Source organism: Malus sylvestris, chromosome 6 (genome assembly GCF_916048215.2).
Source record: "Malus sylvestris chromosome 6, drMalSylv7.2, whole genome shotgun sequence".
NCBI classification, from domain to species: Eukaryota; Viridiplantae; Streptophyta; class Magnoliopsida; order Rosales; family Rosaceae; genus Malus; species Malus sylvestris.
The window spans coordinates 14,248,810-14,270,643 of NC_062265.1; the positions used below are offsets into that span (position 1 = coordinate 14,248,810).

A 21,834-nucleotide genomic window follows, 5' to 3' on the forward strand; every position below is an offset into this window, starting at 1 on the left:
CCGTGGACACTCGCGGATGGGGTGACTTTGACATAATCAAAGATCAAGGACTTAACCACAAGACAACTGTGATGCCTCAGGTCAAATGACTACTTTGCATTATCCCAACCATGAGTTCTCATGTGACATGAATATGAGAACTCTTCGTTGATCGTGTTCAGTGAACTCATTCTCTATTGAGCACCTACGTACTTGTCTTGATGTCACACACACCAATGACTCGAGACTAGTCACTCTCCCTGAGAGAAGACACAGCACGTACTGATCTTAACGGACTGTCAATGCCCAATTGGCAATCCTATCATCAGGAACGTTTAGGATGTGTCTACGAAAGAATGGTCTCATGAATCTAACTTCTTTAGATCGTATTCTCCCAATCACATATTCCTTGGACTTATCGTTTAAGCATATAACATTTATATGAGACGGCTTAAACAATAATCTTTGCCCTTTATAATTTAAACTAGATTAGTTTAACATGTGAAATGTCCGTAAAGTATCATCATATGATTGGCTTTAGGGCACATTTCCAACACCGGCCATAAGGGTGAGGGTAGCAAACTTGGATTAATTACAAGTTTGCCACTCACTTGAAATGAAGTATAAAATCAACTTTATAGCTTTATTTCTCATTAGGGTTTTTCTTGGTGAAATGAGGTGAAACACTTTCTCTCATTTTTCTCTAAAGAGGCCGGCCACTTAGAGGAGTTTGAGCTAGCAATCTATTCTTCTCTAAGTCATCCATTTCATCTTCACAATCACATCCTTGGTGAAGAAACTTAGAGACATCAGACTTTTGGTGTTTTTGGAGAACAAATCCTCAAATCCTCAAATAAGCAAAGGAGCACTAAAAGGAGGAAAATCACAAGGAAGATCCAAGGAGTAAGGAGGTGACTTGAAGGCCCTCCACTTGGGTGAATCCCTTGTGTAAACAAGGATGAGCTTCAAGGGTAAAGAAACTCTAAATCTTACCTTCTCTTTAAATGTTGTTAAAGAGTTTATTGGTTCACCATATACTAGGCTTTGAAAGTCATGGGTTTTATGAATTGTTTTTTAATGCATGCCTACTTTAAAGTGTTAATAGTTTGCATATGTATTCAAATGTTCTTACATGTTATTAGCTAGGACAAATTTTTTCCTTCAATAGTTGCAAGTGCTTTGTCAATGCTTATGATTTTCATTGAACGTAATGATCTTTGATCGTATCTCTATTATGATGTCATGTAGGGAACTTTTGAAGAATACTTTGGGTTGTCGAATGATGTCATCCAATCTAATAAAACAAGGAAAATCTGAGAGTTAACTAGTGATGTCACGGTTAATTTGGAGCATTGTCGTTCATAATTCAATGTAGTAGTAACTGGAAATCGAGTTGTTTGCATACATGTCATGTGTGGAGGAAAAGCCTCTAGCTAGCCCATCATCCATCTAATTTCCCAAAATTGTTTTCAAACCTGTTTTTAAGTTACAATCTGTTTTGTTATTTTAAATTCCTCCAAAACAAACCCCCCCCCTTTACTTTCTTGTTTCAAATTATTTTAAACTTGTTTTGTTTGTGTTTTTAAGTGTTTCGAGTCAAGCTCAAACCTTACTTTCGTCCAAAATTGTGTTTAGTGTCAAAAACTGCCTAGTTGGTGTTTTTAGGCAGCTTTGAGTGTCTTTATCTTATTTTGAGTCTTGTGAACTAGTTTTGAGTCTTTTGAATCTATCCTATCGTTTTTAAGTTTGTTTTTGTGTCTTTAAGTCAGTTTAGAATCAATTAGCAATCCCTCCTAATCCCCGGCCTAGAACGATCTCTACTTATACATATACTACAATTGTCAAAAGAGGATTTAATTTGTGTGTTAAGTTAATTTTCGCATCACTCATTGATTGATTTATATTCTGGATTGTATCTTGTGTCGTAAAATAATTCATTAATTCAGGCAGGGTATTGTGGATTTAATCTTTCTTTTAATTATGTTATGTATTTAGGGTTAAAGATAATACCGTGTTAAGATTCAGTATAATCCTAGTATTTTCTCATATATTGGCTTTTGTTGTTGCAGTTAAGAATCTTGATGTTTCTGATGCAAGATGGTGAACGCTGTTAAAGGACTGTTCATCTCTCGGTAAGATACTACTTGTACCAATTCTGTGTTGCGCTTTTATTAGTTTTGCGGAATTTGGCATGGTTTTCAAAGCTATTAGGTTGCCGTTCCTCCTCGCCTTCATATATTTCGAGAACTACTTCTATTCAATGGATACAACGACAAGTTTAAAATCTTGTCTTGCATACGTTGGCACTCGGCAGTTCTCTGCCTTTTGGGCCCTAGGTTTGATTTGTTTCTATTGGTAGCTACAACGGAGTGTCCGATCATCACAGATTCACGATAGTTTTTTTGAGTTCAAAGCAAGTGCTTGGATTTAAAGCTTCCGACTTCTGTACATTATATGATCATACACAGCGCAATCCACAAATAGATTTTGATTCATCCAGTGAAGTGATTTCCGGGGAGTTTGTATCTTCAGGCTTTTAGTATCTCTTAATCCAGCTGCTGAGTTTACCATCCTTAAAGAATAGTTTTAGTTGCTTCTTTAACCATCTCATGCTCTTCCCTTTTTCTGAAAGCATTTGTGCTTCTCTTGTGCAGTGACATACCGATGGCGCAATTCATCATCAATTACGACAATTCACTGCCTGCTTCACAGAGATTCATAATACACGTCTTGGATAGCACTCACAATTTTGTGCAGCCCCATGCTGCCGAGATGATAAGAAGCGCCATTGCAGAATTCATACGAGAAGCCTACTTGAGTGCTTTGGAGACCAAATGTTTGATTCATCGTTCATATCATGGCTTAAATCCTTCGTCCAGTTCTTTGTCGACTGCAGCTGTTAATACGCATCCCAGCTTCCTGTAAGAGAAATTATACTACCTTGTGCTTTTGTAGTCGGAATACATGGAAGTTTGAATGATACCCATGCATTGTATTGAATGTAGTGAACTGTGTTTCGAGTAGGGGTGGGCATAGTTTGGTTTGGTGCTATTTCAAACGGTTTTGGTTTGGACCACACGGTTTCAAATCATTTGCAAACAAAATAAAAGTAAGGTGAAACACAGCAAATTACATGGAATTCAATTACAAATTTGTAGGAAATTCAATTCATGCTGCAAAATTTAAATATCAAATAGCATATTTTTAGTTAAATACTTGAATCTGAATCACAGTAAACAAATGGCCGAATGGGTTCGTTTGTTTAAGTATTACAAGGATCCTCTTTGTGAGGATCTGGGGATTAATCAATCGTGTCCATTCATTATACATTGTGAGGTCAATTTTCGTTAGATAGTATTTATTTTCAATTTTAACTTAAAATTTTAAAATAATTTCTAACTACACGATATATGATGAACGGACACAATTGATTGATCCTCCAAATCTCCACAAAAAGGATCCGGAAAGGATCCTGTTCCTTTAATTCCAAACAAGGGCAGAGAACTTCCCTTGAATCTGAAACAAGAAGGGATCATAGCATTTGACTATTTAATTCCAAACAAGGGCAGTGAACTAAGTTTGTGACACACCCCGTCCCGAAGGAGGGCATGCTGGCCGTCACGTGAGAGTGACGTAACCATTTGCACAGTACGGAAGCTTTAAGATACAATTTAAATTGATACACCCGAAGGTGAGTCCTAATTTTGTCCAATCTGTCAGAACACCGTCGAATTCCTCGTAGTCACCACACCTTTGTGATTCCTGAACCTGGAGGGGCGCAAAACCAAAATTGAGTGGGTCAGTAAAACAATTCTTTTCCAAATCCAAACATTTCTCAAAACGTTGTAACCCCTCTCCGTAAAACCTGTATACTTTCCCAGAAATGTAAAATATAAATATACATATATATTCTCAAAACTTCATTTTTACTATCTCAACATTATCTCTTTATCAATCATGCCATGCCATGTCATCTCAACATTTCTCATATTAATTATGCCATGCCACATCATCTCAACAGTAATAAGGTATGAATGCATCAACATAATCATATCAGGTGCAAGAAAGTAATCAACCGTAGGCCCTCTAATAGCCCTATACGGTTGAACCTAGAGCTCAAAATCTATCATTATCACTCTACCGGAGTCACCTCTGTGACCCGTCCGGCCTTCTGCACACAAGTTACGCTCTAGTGCTTCTCATAAATCATCTGTGCACATAATCTAAGGTCACCCACCAGTCGGAATCTCACTAACACTCTCGCGACTGGTCTGTCGTACCCACTCCGCGTGGACTGTACGACTAGCATCTACTTGGATCCAAGGCGAGCGTGCGATGCGGTGAATACTATAAGCACTAAACCATGGTGCAGGATTTGAGCTCAATATATATCATCATCATCATAACAGTAATTAAATACTCATCTGTGCGTCCACCGCACCATTTCATACATATGCATCATAAATCAATTCTTACCTGTGCGTCCACCGCACCAATTCATACATATGCATCATAAATCAATTCTTACCTGTGCGTCCACCGCACCAATTCATACATATGCATCATATATTAATTCATGCATGGCATTTCAACTCACATTTCTATATACTTTTCATATCAATTCTATGCATGGTATTTCACTTCCCGTTTTTCCACATAACTCATATGCATTTCATTTTAAACATAATTTCATGCATTTTCAATTTCTGGGAAAACGTTAAGTATATATATATATACGGAAAACAAAACTGCCCACTCACCTGGAGTTCGTCCAACAACTCCCTAGCACCACACATCAAGGCGTCATGACGATCGCCGCCTAGAACAGTAATCAAATCCAACCTCAGAATTCATATCGATAGAATATATAACTTATATAAAATACGTCACTACGTAGTTCGATCCGGAAGATCTGCCACTCAAATTTTAAATCCATAACTTCCAGAGGTCCTCAATTTATCTCTAGGATAACATCCTAAAATTTCATTACCATCCAACGGTCGGATCTCCGTCAATTTCCAAAACTAAGTGACGGTTAACATTTTATATTATGGACTTACAATTCCAATTCCGGAAGATCCGTAACTCGGATTCCCAATCCGTAAGTTCCAATAATCCTCAAATATTACGTATTACAACGTATCAAATTTTGGTGACGATCCAACGGTCGGATCATCAATTCACATTTTCACCTAAATGTGAAAACTATAAAACGTTATTTGAACACCTAACCAACAATCCTTAATAACTTTCTCATACGGTGTTCAATTTAGGTATATGAATATACCACAGTGATCTACTCGACGTCACGGACGTCGACATATTTTTAAAATAATTTTATTTTTATTTTTTATTTTTACTGTAGCACCTTCTTCTTCCTTGGGTCGCCGGACTGGTTTTTCCGGCGGCCGTTTTCTGGGCAGTTTTTCAAATTGCCATAACTTTGTCATTTCTCAACGAAATCAAGTTATTCAAAAATGAAAGTTGTAGCCCTTGAAGAGACAAAGAGAATGGTACCTTGCAAAACACCTAGTTCGCCGTGGTTTGGCCGGAAACTGCCTCGAAAGCCTCGGAGGTCGCCGGAAACTGGGTATTTTTCAAATGAGTATAACTTCTTCAATACTCAACGAAATTGAGTGAAACAAAAAGGAAAGTTGTAGTACTTGACGAGACGAAGAGATTTATACCTACCTCGACTCCTAACTCGCCGGGGATTTGCCGGAAAACGCCTCGAAAGCTCCGGCCAAACTTTGAACTTGTCGATCTCCGTGTTCTTACGTCCAAAAACTTCCAACGAAGCACTCCGAGCTTCCTTGGGACCTCACTAAGCTCGCTGTGATCTTTTTTTAGCCTAAATCGTAACCATTTAAAAGATCATGAACAGTATATAAACACGGGACCTTAAAAACTAGGGTTTTCCGAAGCAAAACTTACCTGAAAATGGTGTCTACGTGATCGTGGAGTCCTCAGGGTTGCAATGGTAGTCTTAACTTGGACGTTGGTATAGGTTTTAGGTGGTTTTGGTGGTTGCCCGTGCGTTCGAGAAGAAGAGAGAGAGTGAGAGTTTCTGAGGAAGAGCTGAGGAAGAGAGAGAGAGTGAAAATCTGAAATGGAAGAAGAAGAGAGAGAAGGAAAGGTTACGGAAAATGGGGAGGAAATTAGGGTATAGGACCCTACCTAAAGTCCAACACAACAATAGCTTAGAAATTTTAGGTAAAACAAACACCAAAATTACGCACCTTAATCCCGTTTAAGGGCGTTTTTGTAATTTCACGTCCTCGGAATTAAAAATTCCGGGACGGGCTGTGACAATCTCCCCTCCTTATAGAATTTCGTCCCCGAAATTCCAGCCACCAACCAAACTCTCAATACTAAAAAAAAATAGCCTCGGATACATATCTCTCATCCGTTCTTTTGTCTTCCAAGTAGCTTCTTCTGCTGAATGGTTCCTCCACAATACTTTTACCAAGCTCACGATCTTATTCCTCAGAGTCTTATCTTTCCAATCCAGTATAGTCACTGGTTCCTCATCAAGTCGAATCCGGATTAATCTCCAAAGGTTGAACCAGAATCTTATGCGACAAATCTGCCACCTAGTGACAACGCATCGAACACAAAATACATTATGTGCCTTAGCCAATTTTGAAGGCATCACAAACTTATATGCAACTTCATTGATTCTTTTAATGATCAAAACGGTCTGATGTGTTTAAATCTTATCTTGTCTCTTTTCCAATTCTCTTCATTTCTGTTCGTGGTGAATTTTCCAAAAATATCAAACCATTTACCTTACACACTCGATTAGTGGCATATCCATCTGTTGATCTCTTTTGCCATTCCTGGTTACTTCAGGTTAACTTAATCACCTGAATACTTTGAGGAGACTCGTCCATAGTCTCAGGGTCTACTAAAACTCTTTCTCGATCGAATCTTTCTCTACCCAGAAACATTCCATTCACAAGTCATCAAAAACCGACTCACGTGACACATTTCATGGTCCTTATGGCGTTACTTCGGAAACTGCACAACCAACATACTTAAGAAACTTAGCAGTTCCGTAATCCAATTCTCTTTTCCATAAAACAAATAAGTAGTGTTGCACTGTCTGGGAAAGGTTGTTACTCAACACTGGGGTAAATGTACTAACTTGTTACTTAACAAGTATAACTTCTTCTCGATCTTCCATTCTTAATTTTTCTTCCGTTGGTTTTCAATCCACAAAATGATACTCTTGGCAAACGTGCCAGATATTAATCTTACTGTAGTCTTCTCACCAAGTGCTTCAGCTAGAACAAACTTTACGATCACCCTGATCGTACAATCATGTTCATTAAGCAATACAATTCACTTTCGCTGCCTCATATCAAATTCCTTCCAAGTAATGGATATTGAAGACTTTTTGGATTCGTAAAAAAAATCTTGCATTCCCACTAAAATATAATGTCTCCATAACTTCACAGCAAGAATGGTAATCGTGATTTCCAAATCCCCAGTAGGGTAATTCATCTTATGAGATTCCATTTATCGTGAAACGTATGCAATCACCCTAACATTTGCATCAACATGCCTCCAATACCATTCAAGAAACATCACTAAAAATTTATGATTACCACTATTCTCTGGGAATACCAAAATACGTGCATGAGTGAGGAAATACTTCAGTTGTTAAATCCTTTGCTTACAATTCCTTCCCACTCATACCTAACCTCTTTTCTCAACAGTCTCGTCAATGACAAAGCAATGACTGAAAAATCTTTCACAACCATCCAAGATAGCCTGGTAAGCTAAGAAATTCCAAATCTCAATTACGACTCGTGGTTGTTCCAATTCCTCAATTTCTGCTATCTTTTAATGATTCACTTGAATACCTTAAGCAGACATAACAAATTTTAGAATGCCACTTGATCCATTTAACTTTAGCTTTTGCTAAACTTAGCATACAACTAACGTTCTCTCAATCTTTGCTTCATTGACTTAATACGTTTACATGCTCTGCTCTGGCTCAGAATATGCCAGAATATCTTCAATGAAAATGATATCAATTATCAAGGCATTATTGGAATACTTCATCCAATAACTCATAAAACCGCATGAGTATCCACATAGTATCACCAAACTTCATAAGGACCATAACAAGTCCAGAAAACCATCTTATGATCAACGTCACTTATAATATTCAATTGGTAGTAACCAGATCTCAATTCAATCTTTGAATCTTCGCAATTACTTCTGAGCTGGTTAAATAAACATCAGTACATTACCATGGATAACGGTTCTTAATCGTTACCCGACTCCATTGTCTATAATCAATGAACAATCTCTAAGTCCATTTTCTTTCTCACCAACAAACTGGTGCTCCTCAAAAGTGTTGTACTAGGTTGAATGAAACTTTTATCAACCAATTCTTTCAACTGAATTTCTAATTCCCTTAACTCATCCTGAACCAATCTCCAATATAAATTTATACCTGGCAACAAATCAATAATGAACCTCATATTTCTGCCTGAAGGCAATCCAGGTATACTTTCAAGGAAGACATCAAGAAAAGTCTAACTCTTTCGACATTATTCACACTACTCCAAACAACATCATTTAGCACCACATGAGCTAAGTATTTTTTTACAGCCTTTCGAAAACAATCTCTTTGCTCTCACAGCATAAATAATGGCTGAACTCAATCCACTTTGCATACTTACAAAAGTAATCTCTGGTCATCCAGATCGATGGAAAGTACTGGTTTCCCTTAACATTCCGTCTTGTCACAATTATAACCAACCAATCTAATGGAAATAATTTAACCGACACAATACATACTCTATTACTACTAAGCATTCTGAATAAGTACAAAATAATCTACCGGTTTACTTACTTAACGAATCCACGAATGAGTTATTAATATTACGGTCTGCAGCCCGCAATACTGATAAATCATCGTTGTCTCGATAAGTAGGCAACCACTCACAAAGATATAACATTACTATTTTGTCACTCAATGCAAAATACATACACTCGTCTCAACTACATTTATTTACTACTCTCTAGGTAATAACATACATAATAAGAAATATATCAGCCGAAGTCAACTAGAATGACCAATGCGGTTGATTCAACTCTTATCTCAATAATACGTCGGCCGGATCCACTCCGCGTGGTCGGTACGGCCGAGCCTATAACTCACAAATTTCTCATGTGTCAGTCAAATCCATTTCTCATGGTCCGTACGGCTGAACATATAACTCATCAAATATCTCTGTACTCACGGTCAATCCGACCAAACTACTAAATCCATAACTCTGCTGAATCGACACTATGATATCATGGAAAATTGTTGAGTACAACTGATTCTAGGGACGATTCACAATTCTGTGTCCCCTCTGTTCACATAAACACATTCATTAATTTCACACTTCCCAAAGTGTTAATTTTGTACCTGCTGCACAAAGTACATTTCCTTTACTCGAGACACCTTGTCTCAAATATCTGGGATTACCAGTATATCCATCACTTTTACTCTGACCAGCGACAATAAAACCTCAGCTGGAAGAATTAACTCTAGCTTCACTTCTTTCGAAGCTCTGAATTTTTCTATATCCTTGATATGACGAATCATTAACTTTATCGTCTTCTTTTAATTCCCATTCATTTCTTATTCTTCTTTATTCTCGTTGCTCATGTTCTCAGAGTCCTCAAGATTCAACAACATCTCGTATATTCCTGGTAAGAAGTACAATGGATAGTGGTCACCCAAAATACCACTTCCCTTTTTGCCACCCAACTTAAAACAACATAACACCTCCACCAAATTAACAACAATATCTGGATGAAACGAGGCAAGTCTGAAAACTTTCTATAATATCCCTCGATCATCACCTTCCTTGTCTCATATTTGTAAACTCTTGTTTACTACCATCGATAAATGCCGGAGGGATAAACTTTTCCTTTAAACAAGTCCTTAAACAATTCTCAATCGACTGATTCCTCTGGTGACAACAATTCATACTCCTGTTTCCACCAGGATACAAATTCATAACCAAAACCAGGTAGTCGTCTCGACCCCCTGTCAGAAGGAAATTTCCTTTGACTTGCATAATCTGAAACATCTTTTCCAAATGGTTAAACCGTTACTTCGCTCTCTCAGGTTCATCATTTCATAAGGTGATTCAAGTTCAACTCATTACCCATCTTAAAATGTCCCTTTAGACAATAGACTGAATCACCATAGTAATAGTTTCCCCCTAAACCGCTAAATCAGGGAGACTAAGTTCCTCTAACTACGTGGCTTGCTACGAGGCGGTGTAGTTCTGACAGAATTCACTAGAACTTCTCAAGATGTCCAAGATTGCAACCATGCTCTGATACCAACTGACACACCCCGTCCCGAAGGAGGGCATGCTGGCCGTCACGTGAGAGTGACGTAACCATTTGCACAGTACGGAAGCTTTAAGATACAATTTAAATTGATACACCCGAAGGTGAGTCCTAATTTTGTCCAATCTGTCAGAACACCGTCGAATTCCTCGTAGTCACCACACCTTTGTGATTCCTGAACCTGGAGGGGCGCAAAACCAAAATTGAGTGGGTCAGTAAAACAATTCTTTTCCAAATCCAAACATTTCTCAAAACGTTGTAACCCCTCTCCGTAAAACCTGTATACTTTCCCAGAAATGTAAAATATAAATATACATATATATTCTCAAAACTTCATTTTTACTATCTCAACATTATCTCTTTATCAATCATGCCATGCCATGTCATCTCAACATTTCTCATATTAATTATGCCATGCCACATCATCTCAACAGTAATAAGGTATGAATGCATCAACATAATCATATCAGGTGCAAGAAAGTAATCAACCGTAGGCCCTCTAATAGCCCTATACGGTTGAACCTAGAGCTCAAAATCTATCATTATCACTCTACCGGAGTCACCTCTGTGACCCGTCCGGCCTTCTGCACACAAGTTACGCTCTAGTGCTTCTCATAAATCATCTGTGCACATAATCTAAGGTCACCCACCAGTCGGAATCTCACTAACACTCTCGCGACTGGTCTGTCGTACCCACTCCGCGTGGACTGTACGACTAGCATCTACTTGGATCCAAGGCGAGCGTGCGATGCGGTGAATACTATAAGCACTAAACCATGGTGCAGGATTTGAGCTCAATATATATCATCATCATCATAACAGTAATTAAATACTCATCTGTGCGTCCACCGCACCATTTCATACATATGCATCATAAATCAATTCTTACCTGTGCGTCCACCGCACCAATTCATACATATGCATCATAAATCAATTCTTACCTGTGCGTCCACCGCACCAATTCATACATATGCATCATATATTAATTCATGCATGGCATTTCAACTCACATTTCTATATACTTTTCATATCAATTCTATGCATGGTATTTCACTTCCCGTTTTTCCACATAACTCATATGCATTTCATTTTAAACATAATTTCATGCATTTTCAATTTCTGGGAAAACGTTAAGTATATATATATATACGGAAAACAAAACTGCCCACTCACCTGGAGTTCGTCCAACAACTCCCTAGCACCACACATCAAGGCGTCATGACGATCGCCGCCTAGAACAGTAATCAAATCCAACCTCAGAATTCATATCGATAGAATATATAACTTATATAAAATACGTCACTACGTAGTTCGATCCGGAAGATCTGCCACTCAAATTTTAAATCCATAACTTCCAGAGGTCCTCAATTTATCTCTAGGATAACATCCTAAAATTTCATTACCATCCAACGGTCGGATCTCCGTCAATTTCCAAAACTAAGTGACGGTTAACATTTTATATTATGGACTTACAATTCCAATTCCGGAAGATCCGTAACTCGGATTCCCAATCCGTAAGTTCCAATAATCCTCAAATATTACGTATTACAACGTATCAAATTTTGGTGACGATCCAACGGTCGGATCATCAATTCACATTTTCACCTAAATGTGAAAACTATAAAACGTTATTTGAACACCTAACCAACAATCCTTAATAACTTTCTCATACGGTGTTCAATTTAGGTATATGAATATACCACAGTGATCTACTCGACGTCACGGACGTCGACATATTTTTAAAATAATTTTATTTTTATTTTTTATTTTTACTGTAGCACCTTCTTCTTCCTTGGGTCGCCGGACTGGTTTTTCCGGCGGCCGTTTTCTGGGCAGTTTTTCAAATTGCCATAACTTTGTCATTTCTCAACGAAATCAAGTTATTCAAAAATGAAAGTTGTAGCCCTTGAAGAGACAAAGAGAATGGTACCTTGCACAACACCTAGTTCGCCGTGGTTTGGCCGGAAACTGCCTCGAAAGCCTCGGAGGTCGCCGGAAACTGGGTATTTTTCAAATGAGTATAACTTCTTCAATACTCAACGAAATTGAGTGAAACAAAAAGGAAAGTTGTAGTACTTGACGAGACGAAGAGATTTATACCTACCTCGACTCCTAACTCGCCGGGGATTTGCCGGAAAACGCCTCGAAAGCTCCGGCCAAACTTTGAACTTGTCGATCTCCGTGTTCTTACGTCCAAAAACTTCCAACGAAGCACTCCGAGCTTCCTTGGGACCTCACTAAGCTCGCTGTGATCTTGTTTTAGCCTAAATCGTAACCATTTAAAAGATCATGAACAGTATATAAACACGGGACCTTAAAAACTAGGGTTTTCCGAAGCAAAACTTACCTGAAAATGGTGTCTACGTGATCGTGGAGTCCTCAGGGTTGCAATGGTAGTCTTAACTTGGACGTTGGTATAGGTTTTAGGTGGTTTTGGTGGTTGCCCGTGCGTTCGAGAAGAAGAGAGAGAGTGAGAGTTTCTGAGGAAGAGCTGAGGAAGAGAGAGAGAGTGAAAATCTGAAATGGAAGAAGAAGAGAGAGAAGGAAAGGTTACGGAAAATGGGGAGGAAATTAGGGTATAGGACCCTACCTAAAGTCCAACACAACAATAGCTTAGAAATTTTAGGTAAAACAAACACCAAAATTACGCACCTTAATCCCGTTTAAGGGCGTTTTTGTAATTTCACGTCCTCGGAATTAAAAATTCCGGGACGGGCTGTGACAGTTTGAATCCCCTTTTGGTTTGAAAAACAACAAACAAATGGGTTTGCAGTGTGCGGATCAAACTAAATTTATGGACTCAAACAAACAATCAATTAGAGCACACCATCTATATGGGTATTTTAAATTAAATATATTTTTTTTATTTTTTGTTGTGATGTTCGGTTTCGGTTTAGTTTCAGAAGGCTAAACTGAAACCAAACCACTTTTTCTCAATGCGATTCAGTTTCAAAAGCGCAAAAAACTAATTGTTCAGTACGGATTAGTTTGGTTTGTGTTTCGGTTTCGGTTTTGGTTTTTTTGTCAATATTCTAATTTAAAAATGGGCAAATGTTAATTGCTGAGAAAGGGCAGAAGTTGAATTTGGAGAGTGATTGATTTTTTTTATTCAGTCAATATTTTAATTAGGATTTGAACTGCAAGGATGAAATTGAAACTTGAGTGTGGAGAGGGAGGGTAGCCCTAGTAATTGAAATTAGATAGTGGTGTTAAATGTAAAAATGTAACATCTAAAAACTTATAATAGAGAAAATTGTAGCAATAGTCTCCCTAAACTCATCAAAGTGTGCAGTTATAGTCCTTTTTGTCAACTTCGTCAAAATCCCGTCAAAATGAGTTATGTGCCACACACGTGGGGCTGAATTAAGAGGAAAATATGGAAAATCAAATGAAAAAAATTGTAGCAATGATCTCTTAACTTTAACCCAATTAAAGAAATGGTTCCACAACTTTAACCCAATTGTAGCAATGGTCATTTGAACCTGATTCATTTTGACGGAGTTGACGAAAAATATCATAGCTGTCAATTTTGATGAGTTAAGGGACCAATGATCATAGATTTTTAGTTGAATGACCATTATTCCTATTAGGTTAAAGTTAAAGGACCATTGATACAATTCCACTTTATAATACATGCAAGGAGTTGTTCCTTTTTATATGACAATGTGAAGTCATTTCAATGTACAAATATTGTAATCTAAATCATTTATTTATTTTATCCTCATTCAAACATAATCTCTAAAAAAAAACTCCATTCAATTTTAAGACTGTTAGTTGTTGATACACCTTGTGACATTTCAAATTTCGATCTCTTTACGAAAAATTATTTCATGCTATGTAATAATCAAATACTAGTAGCATTAGATGACTTGAATTAGTTGGAATTATTGTTTTTATTGTTGTCTTGTAAATCTAGTGACTGATCTAGCGGATCCGGCCTCTTCAGTCTATTCCCCTAATGATACGTTGTATTAAATAGTACTAGTATTAGATAATCTAAATTGATTTAGATTATCGCTTTTATTGTTCTCTGTAAGTCTGTTGCCGGCTGTAGCGGATCCGGTCTCTTCAGTCTATTCCCTTCGTCTTCCTCCTATTCTATCTCACTTGCTCGCTGTCTGGTGGTGAAAATGGCAGTCTCTTTTCACACAACGACTACTTCTCCAGGCCTTCATCCCCAAGCTAGACTCTCCCTTCCTCCTCCCAGGTTCTCTCTCTCCTCTCTCATGGGATTTTCTTGTTTTCTCTTTTAATTCGTTTTCTAATCCCAAAAATTAAAAATGATTAGTGTTTCTAATTGTAATTATTATCCATTTGTCTCCCGCAGTTGTGCAACGAAGCATTATTCAGGATTAAAGCTTCAGTCTTTAGGCAATCCTCTGGTTTCCTGAGCTAATTTTGTTCTTCTTTTTTGGTGATGTAATCCATCTGAATTCTTTCTTTGTTTATTGACAAAACTAAGGTACTTTTGGTGCTAAAAACCCTAACTTGACGGTTGAGTTGTACGGAAAAGTTAATAAGAGCCTTCAACCCAGGTAACTAAATTATGGGCCTTGATAATTTTGCTTAATATCGATATATGGTTCTGTGCCAAAAATTAGCGTAATATCGATATATGGTTGGTGGCCACTTGTTTTTCAAGAGACCACCAGTAGGGATTTAATTATCTTAGTGGAGCGAAATCCTGCTTCTTTAAACTGCACTTTTGTTTTGTAAACGCGGGTTAGGCTAGTTGGTGAGGTCCAGTGTGCCTGCCCCGTTGCACCCAAGTTCCACAAGTTAGAGTAGTTTAGAATATTGTATTGCTAAAGAAACCTCCACTTTGGTACACACCCCCCTCCGGCGTTCTTTTTGAACTTTGACCTGTGCAGCGGCAATGAGATTGGTTTAACTTTTGTGGTACTGTCTAACATAGTAGAGTTCAAAATTATAACAAGACGTTTACATATGTGCATTTTAAACCTCTTTGTTTGTTCTTCTATGAAAAACTATTTCGGCTATCGTTGAGAGATTGCAACAACGTGGATGATTATATAGCCAACAAGTTAAGTTCAAAATAGAGGTTGCAATTCTTTGTTTTCCTATAGGTTAGCATGCCCCCAATTATACCCGTAAATAACTGTTTTCATGAGCTCAATTTGGTTTGATTTTTTTCTTTCTCTGGGAGTAGTTTAAATTGCTTAATCAGTATGTTAAAGAACGGATGCTGTATCTCTATGTTTGCACTTTTCAGGACACGAAACCATAGGTCTTCACGAGCACGAGTTGGAATGATGCCTATAGGGACACCAAAAGTTCCCTACAGAACTCCTGGTGAGGGAACTTGGCAATGGGTTGATTTGTGGAATGCTCTAGTAAGTCATTGCTGTTAATTCCATATGAAATGAACATCTAGACGGTTTGTTAAAAAGAATACATTAATCAACATCCTAAGTGGAGATTTCTGTATGGATTTCAACTACTTGAGTTTTACTGGAATACCATTTTTATTGTGTCTCTAAGATAGCTTCTGTTTACTGGGAATGCAGTACCGAGAACGTGTGATCTTCATCGGGCAAAACATAGATGAAGAGTTCAGCAATCAAATTTTGGCAACAATGTTGTACCTTGACACTATAGATTCTTCGAAAAGGCTTTATATGTACATCAATGGTCCTGGTGGAGATGTGAGTTATCAGATTTTCATGTCAAATTCTTTTACTTTTTTCTTGGTATTGTTTTTCCATGTGACATACATATATCTAAAACTTGCATCATTTGCAGCTTACTCCAAGCATGGCTATCTATGATACAATGCAGAGCCTAAAAAGTCCTGTTGGTACCCATTGTGTGGGCTATGCCTATAATTTAGCAGCCTTTCTTCTTACCGCTGGAGAGAAGGTAATAGTTCTTTCATTTTTCAGTCCAGGATGATAAAGTCCATTAGTACTAATGCTCATCATGAAGGGGTCGACATAAGTTTTTATTGTCTTTTCTTAGCCTCAGAAGTGCCATAGTTAATACAGCTGAGTGGGACGATGATTTGGTATAATGGGGGGGGGGGGGCAATTAGATATGGTGAGGAGTTTGACCAGTTTTCTTTAGAAAATGACTGACGATGGTTCCTGTGTCTGTTTTGTTTCATTGCTATCTGAGCTTGTCTGTTCATACATGTTGTTTACAACCTTGTACATTGATGATTTGATGGAATATCTTCATCTTCTATGTGACTTAAAAAATATTGAATTTCATCTTTCTATCAGATGGTTGAACTCTGAAATTCCAACTTTTGTAATTTCTGCCTTGTTTAGGGAAATCGTTTTGCAATGCCACTATCAAGAATTGCTCTACAGTCTCCTGCCGGGGCTGCTCGTGGTCAGGTATCACTGCTTCCTGTCAATGCCCAAAAATGCTCCTGTAGATGTCTTTCAAGTTCATCAATATCTTGTCCTTATTGTCTTCACGAGTCTACGAAATCTTGTGGCAGGCTGATGATATACAAAATGAAGCAAATGAACTTCTCAGAATTAGAGATTACCTGTTTAATGAGTTGGCTATGAAAACAGGCCAGCCAGTTGAAAAGGTTAGCTAGTTTGACAAGTAAATCCGACAGTCGCTTTTGGGTTAAGTGGTTTTATGACTATCGATCAAAAAAGCGGTTTTATGACCCCCACGAAGAATTGTTTGAGTGAGGGGTACACAAGCTTGAGCTATTACGATTTGCAAAATTAAGCATTATAAGATAGTATGAATGATCATTCTGAACTGTGTATATGCAGATTAACAAAGACTTAAGTCGGATGAAGCGCTTTAATGCGCAGGAGGCTCTTGAATATGGGCTCATTGATCGTGTTGTTAGGCCACCCCGTATCAAGGCTGATGCACCTCCCAAGGACAGCGGATCAGGTCTTGGTTAGTACAACTATTGCTGGGTTGGCAAATTGGTTGACGATACCTATAGTATTCAAAATATTTCTGATGTTCACTTGTAAGTCGTGTAGTACAGAACTATTGCTCAGTCGTAATTGTTGCATAGAATTTGCTTCCCTCTGATATTTGTAGGAACACTACACATTAAGAATTTCGGAATTAACTATTTGCTCAAAAAGGGTGCTATATCATTTTTACTCCCACATGCGACAGTTACCACGTGTTTCAGCTTTGCCGGTAGCCATTGAAAGGGCTTGTAAATACTTCACATGTAGGTTAGCTGTAAGGGATAGGAGAGACCATCCCTTAACCTCTCTTCCCTCCATCCCTTGTTAACCCTATCAATGAAGCTCGATTCGTTTCTCCAAATTATAGTCATATTCATCCATGTCTCCCCAACCAATCTCGCCTTCGCCACCATTTTGGTCATCATCTTCATTGTAACCAGCTGAATCAAAATGATCGTCACTTTCACTTTCACCACCATTGTCGTCATCAACATGGTCACTACAGTTGTCATAACCCTCCAAACTCAAGTGTTTTATCACTCTTTGTATCCTCAGCATCATCAGCTTCGTCTTCTTCCAGTTCATACGAATGATACACGAAGGATATGATGTCGTCAGCTTCCAAAGAAGATGGTGCCTACGGTTTTCCAACAATGATCGAAACGATTATGATGTTGAACAGCGAAAACAAAAACAGAGGATTAGAAGAGAAGTGAAGTGAAGTTGAACAGCGAAAACAAAAACAGAGGATTGGAAGAGAAGTGAAGTGAAGATTGGGCCGCGAGATCGATTGTAAAAAATAGCTCAGATCAAGAAGAGAAGCTAGAAACAGCAGTAGAAAAATAGGTGTTGGTACCCCAGCAAACCAAATGCCCTGGTTTTTACAAACAGATGGGATGTTGATAGTTTAATTCTGAAGTTTTCCCTGGGAATATATGTATATTATAGAGGCGTCTGCAGACTTTCCAGGAAAGTTTGATGGAGTATATTATTTGTATACTCCAACTTTGACATTAAAATTTGACTAGAAGTGTTTAAGAAGCCAACTTGTGCATAACATTCCCAATGTCTGTTGGAAATGTTTATCGAATGACTAAAAGTGTTTTGACAATTAAAAACGCTTTCAATTGTGTTTTACAAATTAAGTTAAACATGTTATTGAGTTAGAAAAGCGTTTTTCGTAGAAGTATGGAGACATTTTTTTTGCTTCCGATTGCTTTTAAGCACTTGAATTTTTACATGTTCTTCGCTGATGATACTCTAATTTTCCTCACAACAACAAAGGAAAATTGTAGGAGTTTAATTCAGTTAATCGATCACTACTTTTTGGCATCGGGACAATTGGTCAACAAACATAAATCAAGTGTTTTCTTTGGAGGCAACGTTCTTGAGGTCTTATTAAGGGAGTTGACAGACATTCTGGGCATTGTGAAAGTTGGAGACCCAGGGTCCTATTTGGGTGTACCAGCTATATGGGGCAAGTCAAAGAAATGCGGCTTGGCCTATATGAAAGTGAGACTTTTGGGGAAAATTCAAGGTTGGAAACAATCTCTACTCTGACAAACAGGACGGGAGGTTTTGATCAAGGCGGTGGCGCAAGCAATCCCAGCATACCCGATGAACCTTTTTAAATTCCCCACGACACTTTGTAATGAATTCGATGTAATTATTTTCCAATTTTGGTGGGGGCAACGGGGTGTAGAACACCGAATCCATTGGGTCTTTAAGGAGAGGTTGTGTAGATCAAAGGCTGAAGGTGGACTCGGTTTTAGGAACTTTGAAACCTTTAATGATGCTCTTCTGGCAAAACAATGTTGGCGATTGATAACGGAGCCGAATTCGTTGTGGGTGAAAGTTCTTAAAGCTAGATATTTCCCCAGTTGCTCCTTCCTTGAAGCTAAGAGGGGAAGGAGAGTTTCCTGGGCTTGGTCTAGTTTATTGGTGGGAAGAGATATCTTGTTGAGGGGTACCTACTGGCAAATTATGAATGGTCGAGAAGTTCAGGTTTGGAATGATAGATGGCTCCCACACATCCCCTCGGGTAGATCAGAATTGTTAAGCGTGGTGCCAGTCACTAGAAATTTGCGGGTGCACTCTCTAATTAGTCTAGCAACTGGGCAATGAGATATTGAATTCTTGAAACCTTTTGTGTTGCCGTGGGACTATGAGGCGATTTTGGAGACATCCACTTGGGTTAATGTCTTATATTGCTTTTACATGTTGGCACATTTGGAAAACACGATGCAACTTTTTTTTCAACCAACAACCAATCAATCCCAGGCAAGTCGTACTAGCAATTTCCACTTCAATTGAGGCTTTCTTGGATGCTAACCAATCATTGTGCACTCGCACAACACCCGGTACTCCATAGTCGGTGATTCCATTTACGTGGACTCCTCCAAACTCGGGTTTTGCTGGGGTAGTTGCACGAGACCATGATAATCATTTTTTAGGTGCAGGCAGGTATCCAATGAAGGATAGGAGTGGCTATGGCGGAGGCGCTGGCTATTAGGCATGGTTGCGAGTTGGGTCACTAATTGGGTTGGAATTCAGTGACCATTGAATCTGATTCCTTTGATGCAATCGCATCTCTGCGGGACTTGCTTTCGAAGGGTAGGTAGGAAGCTTTCCCTGTACTTATGCAGTGTGTTAGATTGGGAGAGTCTTTCCATGACTGTCGCTAGTCTTGGATTCCAAGATTGGCCAACCAAGTTGTGCACCTCTTGGTGTCGCAGCGATGTAGGGAAATATGCAATGTGATTTGGGTGACAGACCTCCATCTTCCCTAGTTCATGTTCTCAGTAATGATGGTCTTCCTTGTCCACACTAGGTCTTCATGTGGGTAGTGTGAGAAGTGATGTTTTAGCATTAGATGCGGTGTCAGGATCCATGTATCTCCTTGCACTACCTATTTCTGGTGCCATGTTTGGTTGTTTGCCTCTCTATAGGCCTTCTTGTAAACTTTTGGCATCTTTGCCTGGATTAATATTATCCAGTTTATCCAAAAAAAAAAAAAAAGGTTAGTGTTTTTAACGAAAGGTATTAAAAAATAAGTGCCTCTTGCAAAGTTATCTCCAACAAGACATGTTGAGGTGGCATGCATGCATGTATCTGATAACTTGTGCGTTTGGATTTAAAACACAACTCAATTAACTGTTTAGGCTATTGACCAAAACAAACCAATAAACCTAGACATTGACCACAATTAAGATTTCTATTTATTTTTATATCTGCATGAAACTTGATAGAATGAGGAAACTAAGCAGTATTTGGGGATGGATTTGGATCCCATCCGGATCCAAATTATGAGGATGTGAGGATCATTTGAATTTTATTATTTAAAATTACATACAAATAGTAACTAACAAAAACTGGTCGCACAATGTATGATGAACGGTTAGAATGTGAGGATCGGAAGAGGATCCTCATCCTTTGGGATCCTTTGGGGATGATTTGAATGAAGTGGGCAGGATGATAAATTATTACATAAAGAAGAGATGACTCATTAAGAAATATGTTTTTGATCTCGTCCTTTTTTTATTCATGAATTTTTATTTTTTATTTTTTATTTTTTGCTTGGAAAAAGCTTTCAGTTATTTTCATTAAATAAAAATAAAACAGCATAGTAACCCACAAATGTAATTACTTACGATAATATACATTCATCCGTATACTCATTTTCTGCTTATACTGTTATTTATCATTCATTAAATAAAAATAAAACAATGTAGCAACCTACAAATATAATTACTCATGATAATATACATCTGCTCGTATACTCATTTTCTGCTTATACTTTGAATAAACATAGATAAGCACATAAGAAAAAGAGAAATGCTTAGGAGACACTCTCAAAGGTGGACTCTTCATAGACTTTCTGCCACCAAGGTCGACCCTGAGATTTTAGGGGTCCTGTGCGAGACTCTAAGGGAGGTCATTAAAAAGTATAAAATTTTGGTTGATATGTTTTCTTTTACATTTTAATTTTTAGGGAAATAACCAGAAATATGACATTTTCTTAATATTGGGACATAATTGGACAAACCAGCCATGCACATCATGCACAAAACCAAAATTACTAAAATACCCACATATAAATACTAAAAACCCTCAGCTTATTTCATCATATTTGTCATTTGGAAAAGAGGTATGCCGAGAGAGCTGTGTGAGCTTTGGGTTTCTAGGTTGAGCTTCGATATGGAAGAGAGGGAAGTCGAGAGTGAAGTTTCGAAGTGAGCTTGTTTGCATCAGTGTTTGATCCTTAAAGATATGACTTTTATACCAAATTTTCCGTTTTGGTTGGAAAGTTCCATATTTCCAACCAATGAAGCTTTGGCAACCATATTTCCACACCCATCCAGTTTGTCTCTCTCTCTCTCTCTCTCGTCTCTTTCTATCTCTGACTCGGTCATTGTCTCCATTTCTGCAACTAATTACTTTTTTCTTTAATTAGGTGTTTTGGATTTGCAAAGATGGGAAGTCGAAGAAAGTGGTAGGGAATGTGTTATGGAAATCTTTATTGTTTGTGGGTTTTGTTTTTTTTTATTTTGGGTTTCAAAAATAACGAAAC

At 38.0% G+C, this 21,834-nt stretch overlaps 1 protein-coding gene, 1 long non-coding RNA gene and 1 pseudogene across 5 annotated transcripts; 1 reads left to right on the plus strand and 2 right to left on the minus strand.

Moving 5' to 3' along the window:
* Positions 1 to 4,304: 4,304 nt before the first annotated feature.
* Positions 4,305 to 13,062, minus strand: LOC126626430 (uncharacterized). Of its 4 annotated transcripts, XR_007624683.1 has the most exons (8): positions 12,695 to 13,062; positions 12,452 to 12,611; positions 12,278 to 12,346; positions 11,521 to 11,579; positions 5,914 to 10,528; positions 5,671 to 5,830; positions 5,497 to 5,565; positions 4,305 to 4,798 (listed from the first exon to the last, which is right to left on the minus strand). It is a non-coding gene; the product is annotated as an uncharacterized LOC126626430 (long non-coding RNA). The 4 variants fall into 4 exon arrangements; XR_007624686.1 differs by lacking the exon at positions 11,521 to 11,579; XR_007624685.1 differs by having other exon boundaries at positions 5,914 to 6,083; positions 11,521 to 12,346.
* Positions 13,063 to 14,356: 1,294 nt separating this feature from the next.
* On the plus strand, positions 14,357 to 17,434 carry LOC126626431 (ATP-dependent Clp protease proteolytic subunit-related protein 2, chloroplastic-like). The gene is made up of 9 exons (XM_050295760.1): positions 14,357 to 14,554; positions 14,675 to 14,718; positions 14,810 to 14,882; positions 15,581 to 15,701; positions 15,876 to 16,013; positions 16,111 to 16,227; positions 16,638 to 16,706; positions 16,814 to 16,909; positions 17,106 to 17,434. Exons 1-9 carry the CDS (start codon positions 14,478 to 14,480, stop codon positions 17,241 to 17,243), a joined length of 873 nt encoding a protein of 290 aa, XP_050151717.1. The 5' UTR covers positions 14,357 to 14,477; the 3' UTR covers positions 17,244 to 17,434.
* Positions 17,435 to 17,521: 87 nt separating this feature from the next.
* On the minus strand, positions 17,522 to 18,980 carry LOC126625462 (uncharacterized; annotated as a pseudogene).
* Positions 18,981 to 21,834: the final 2,854 nt, after the last annotated feature.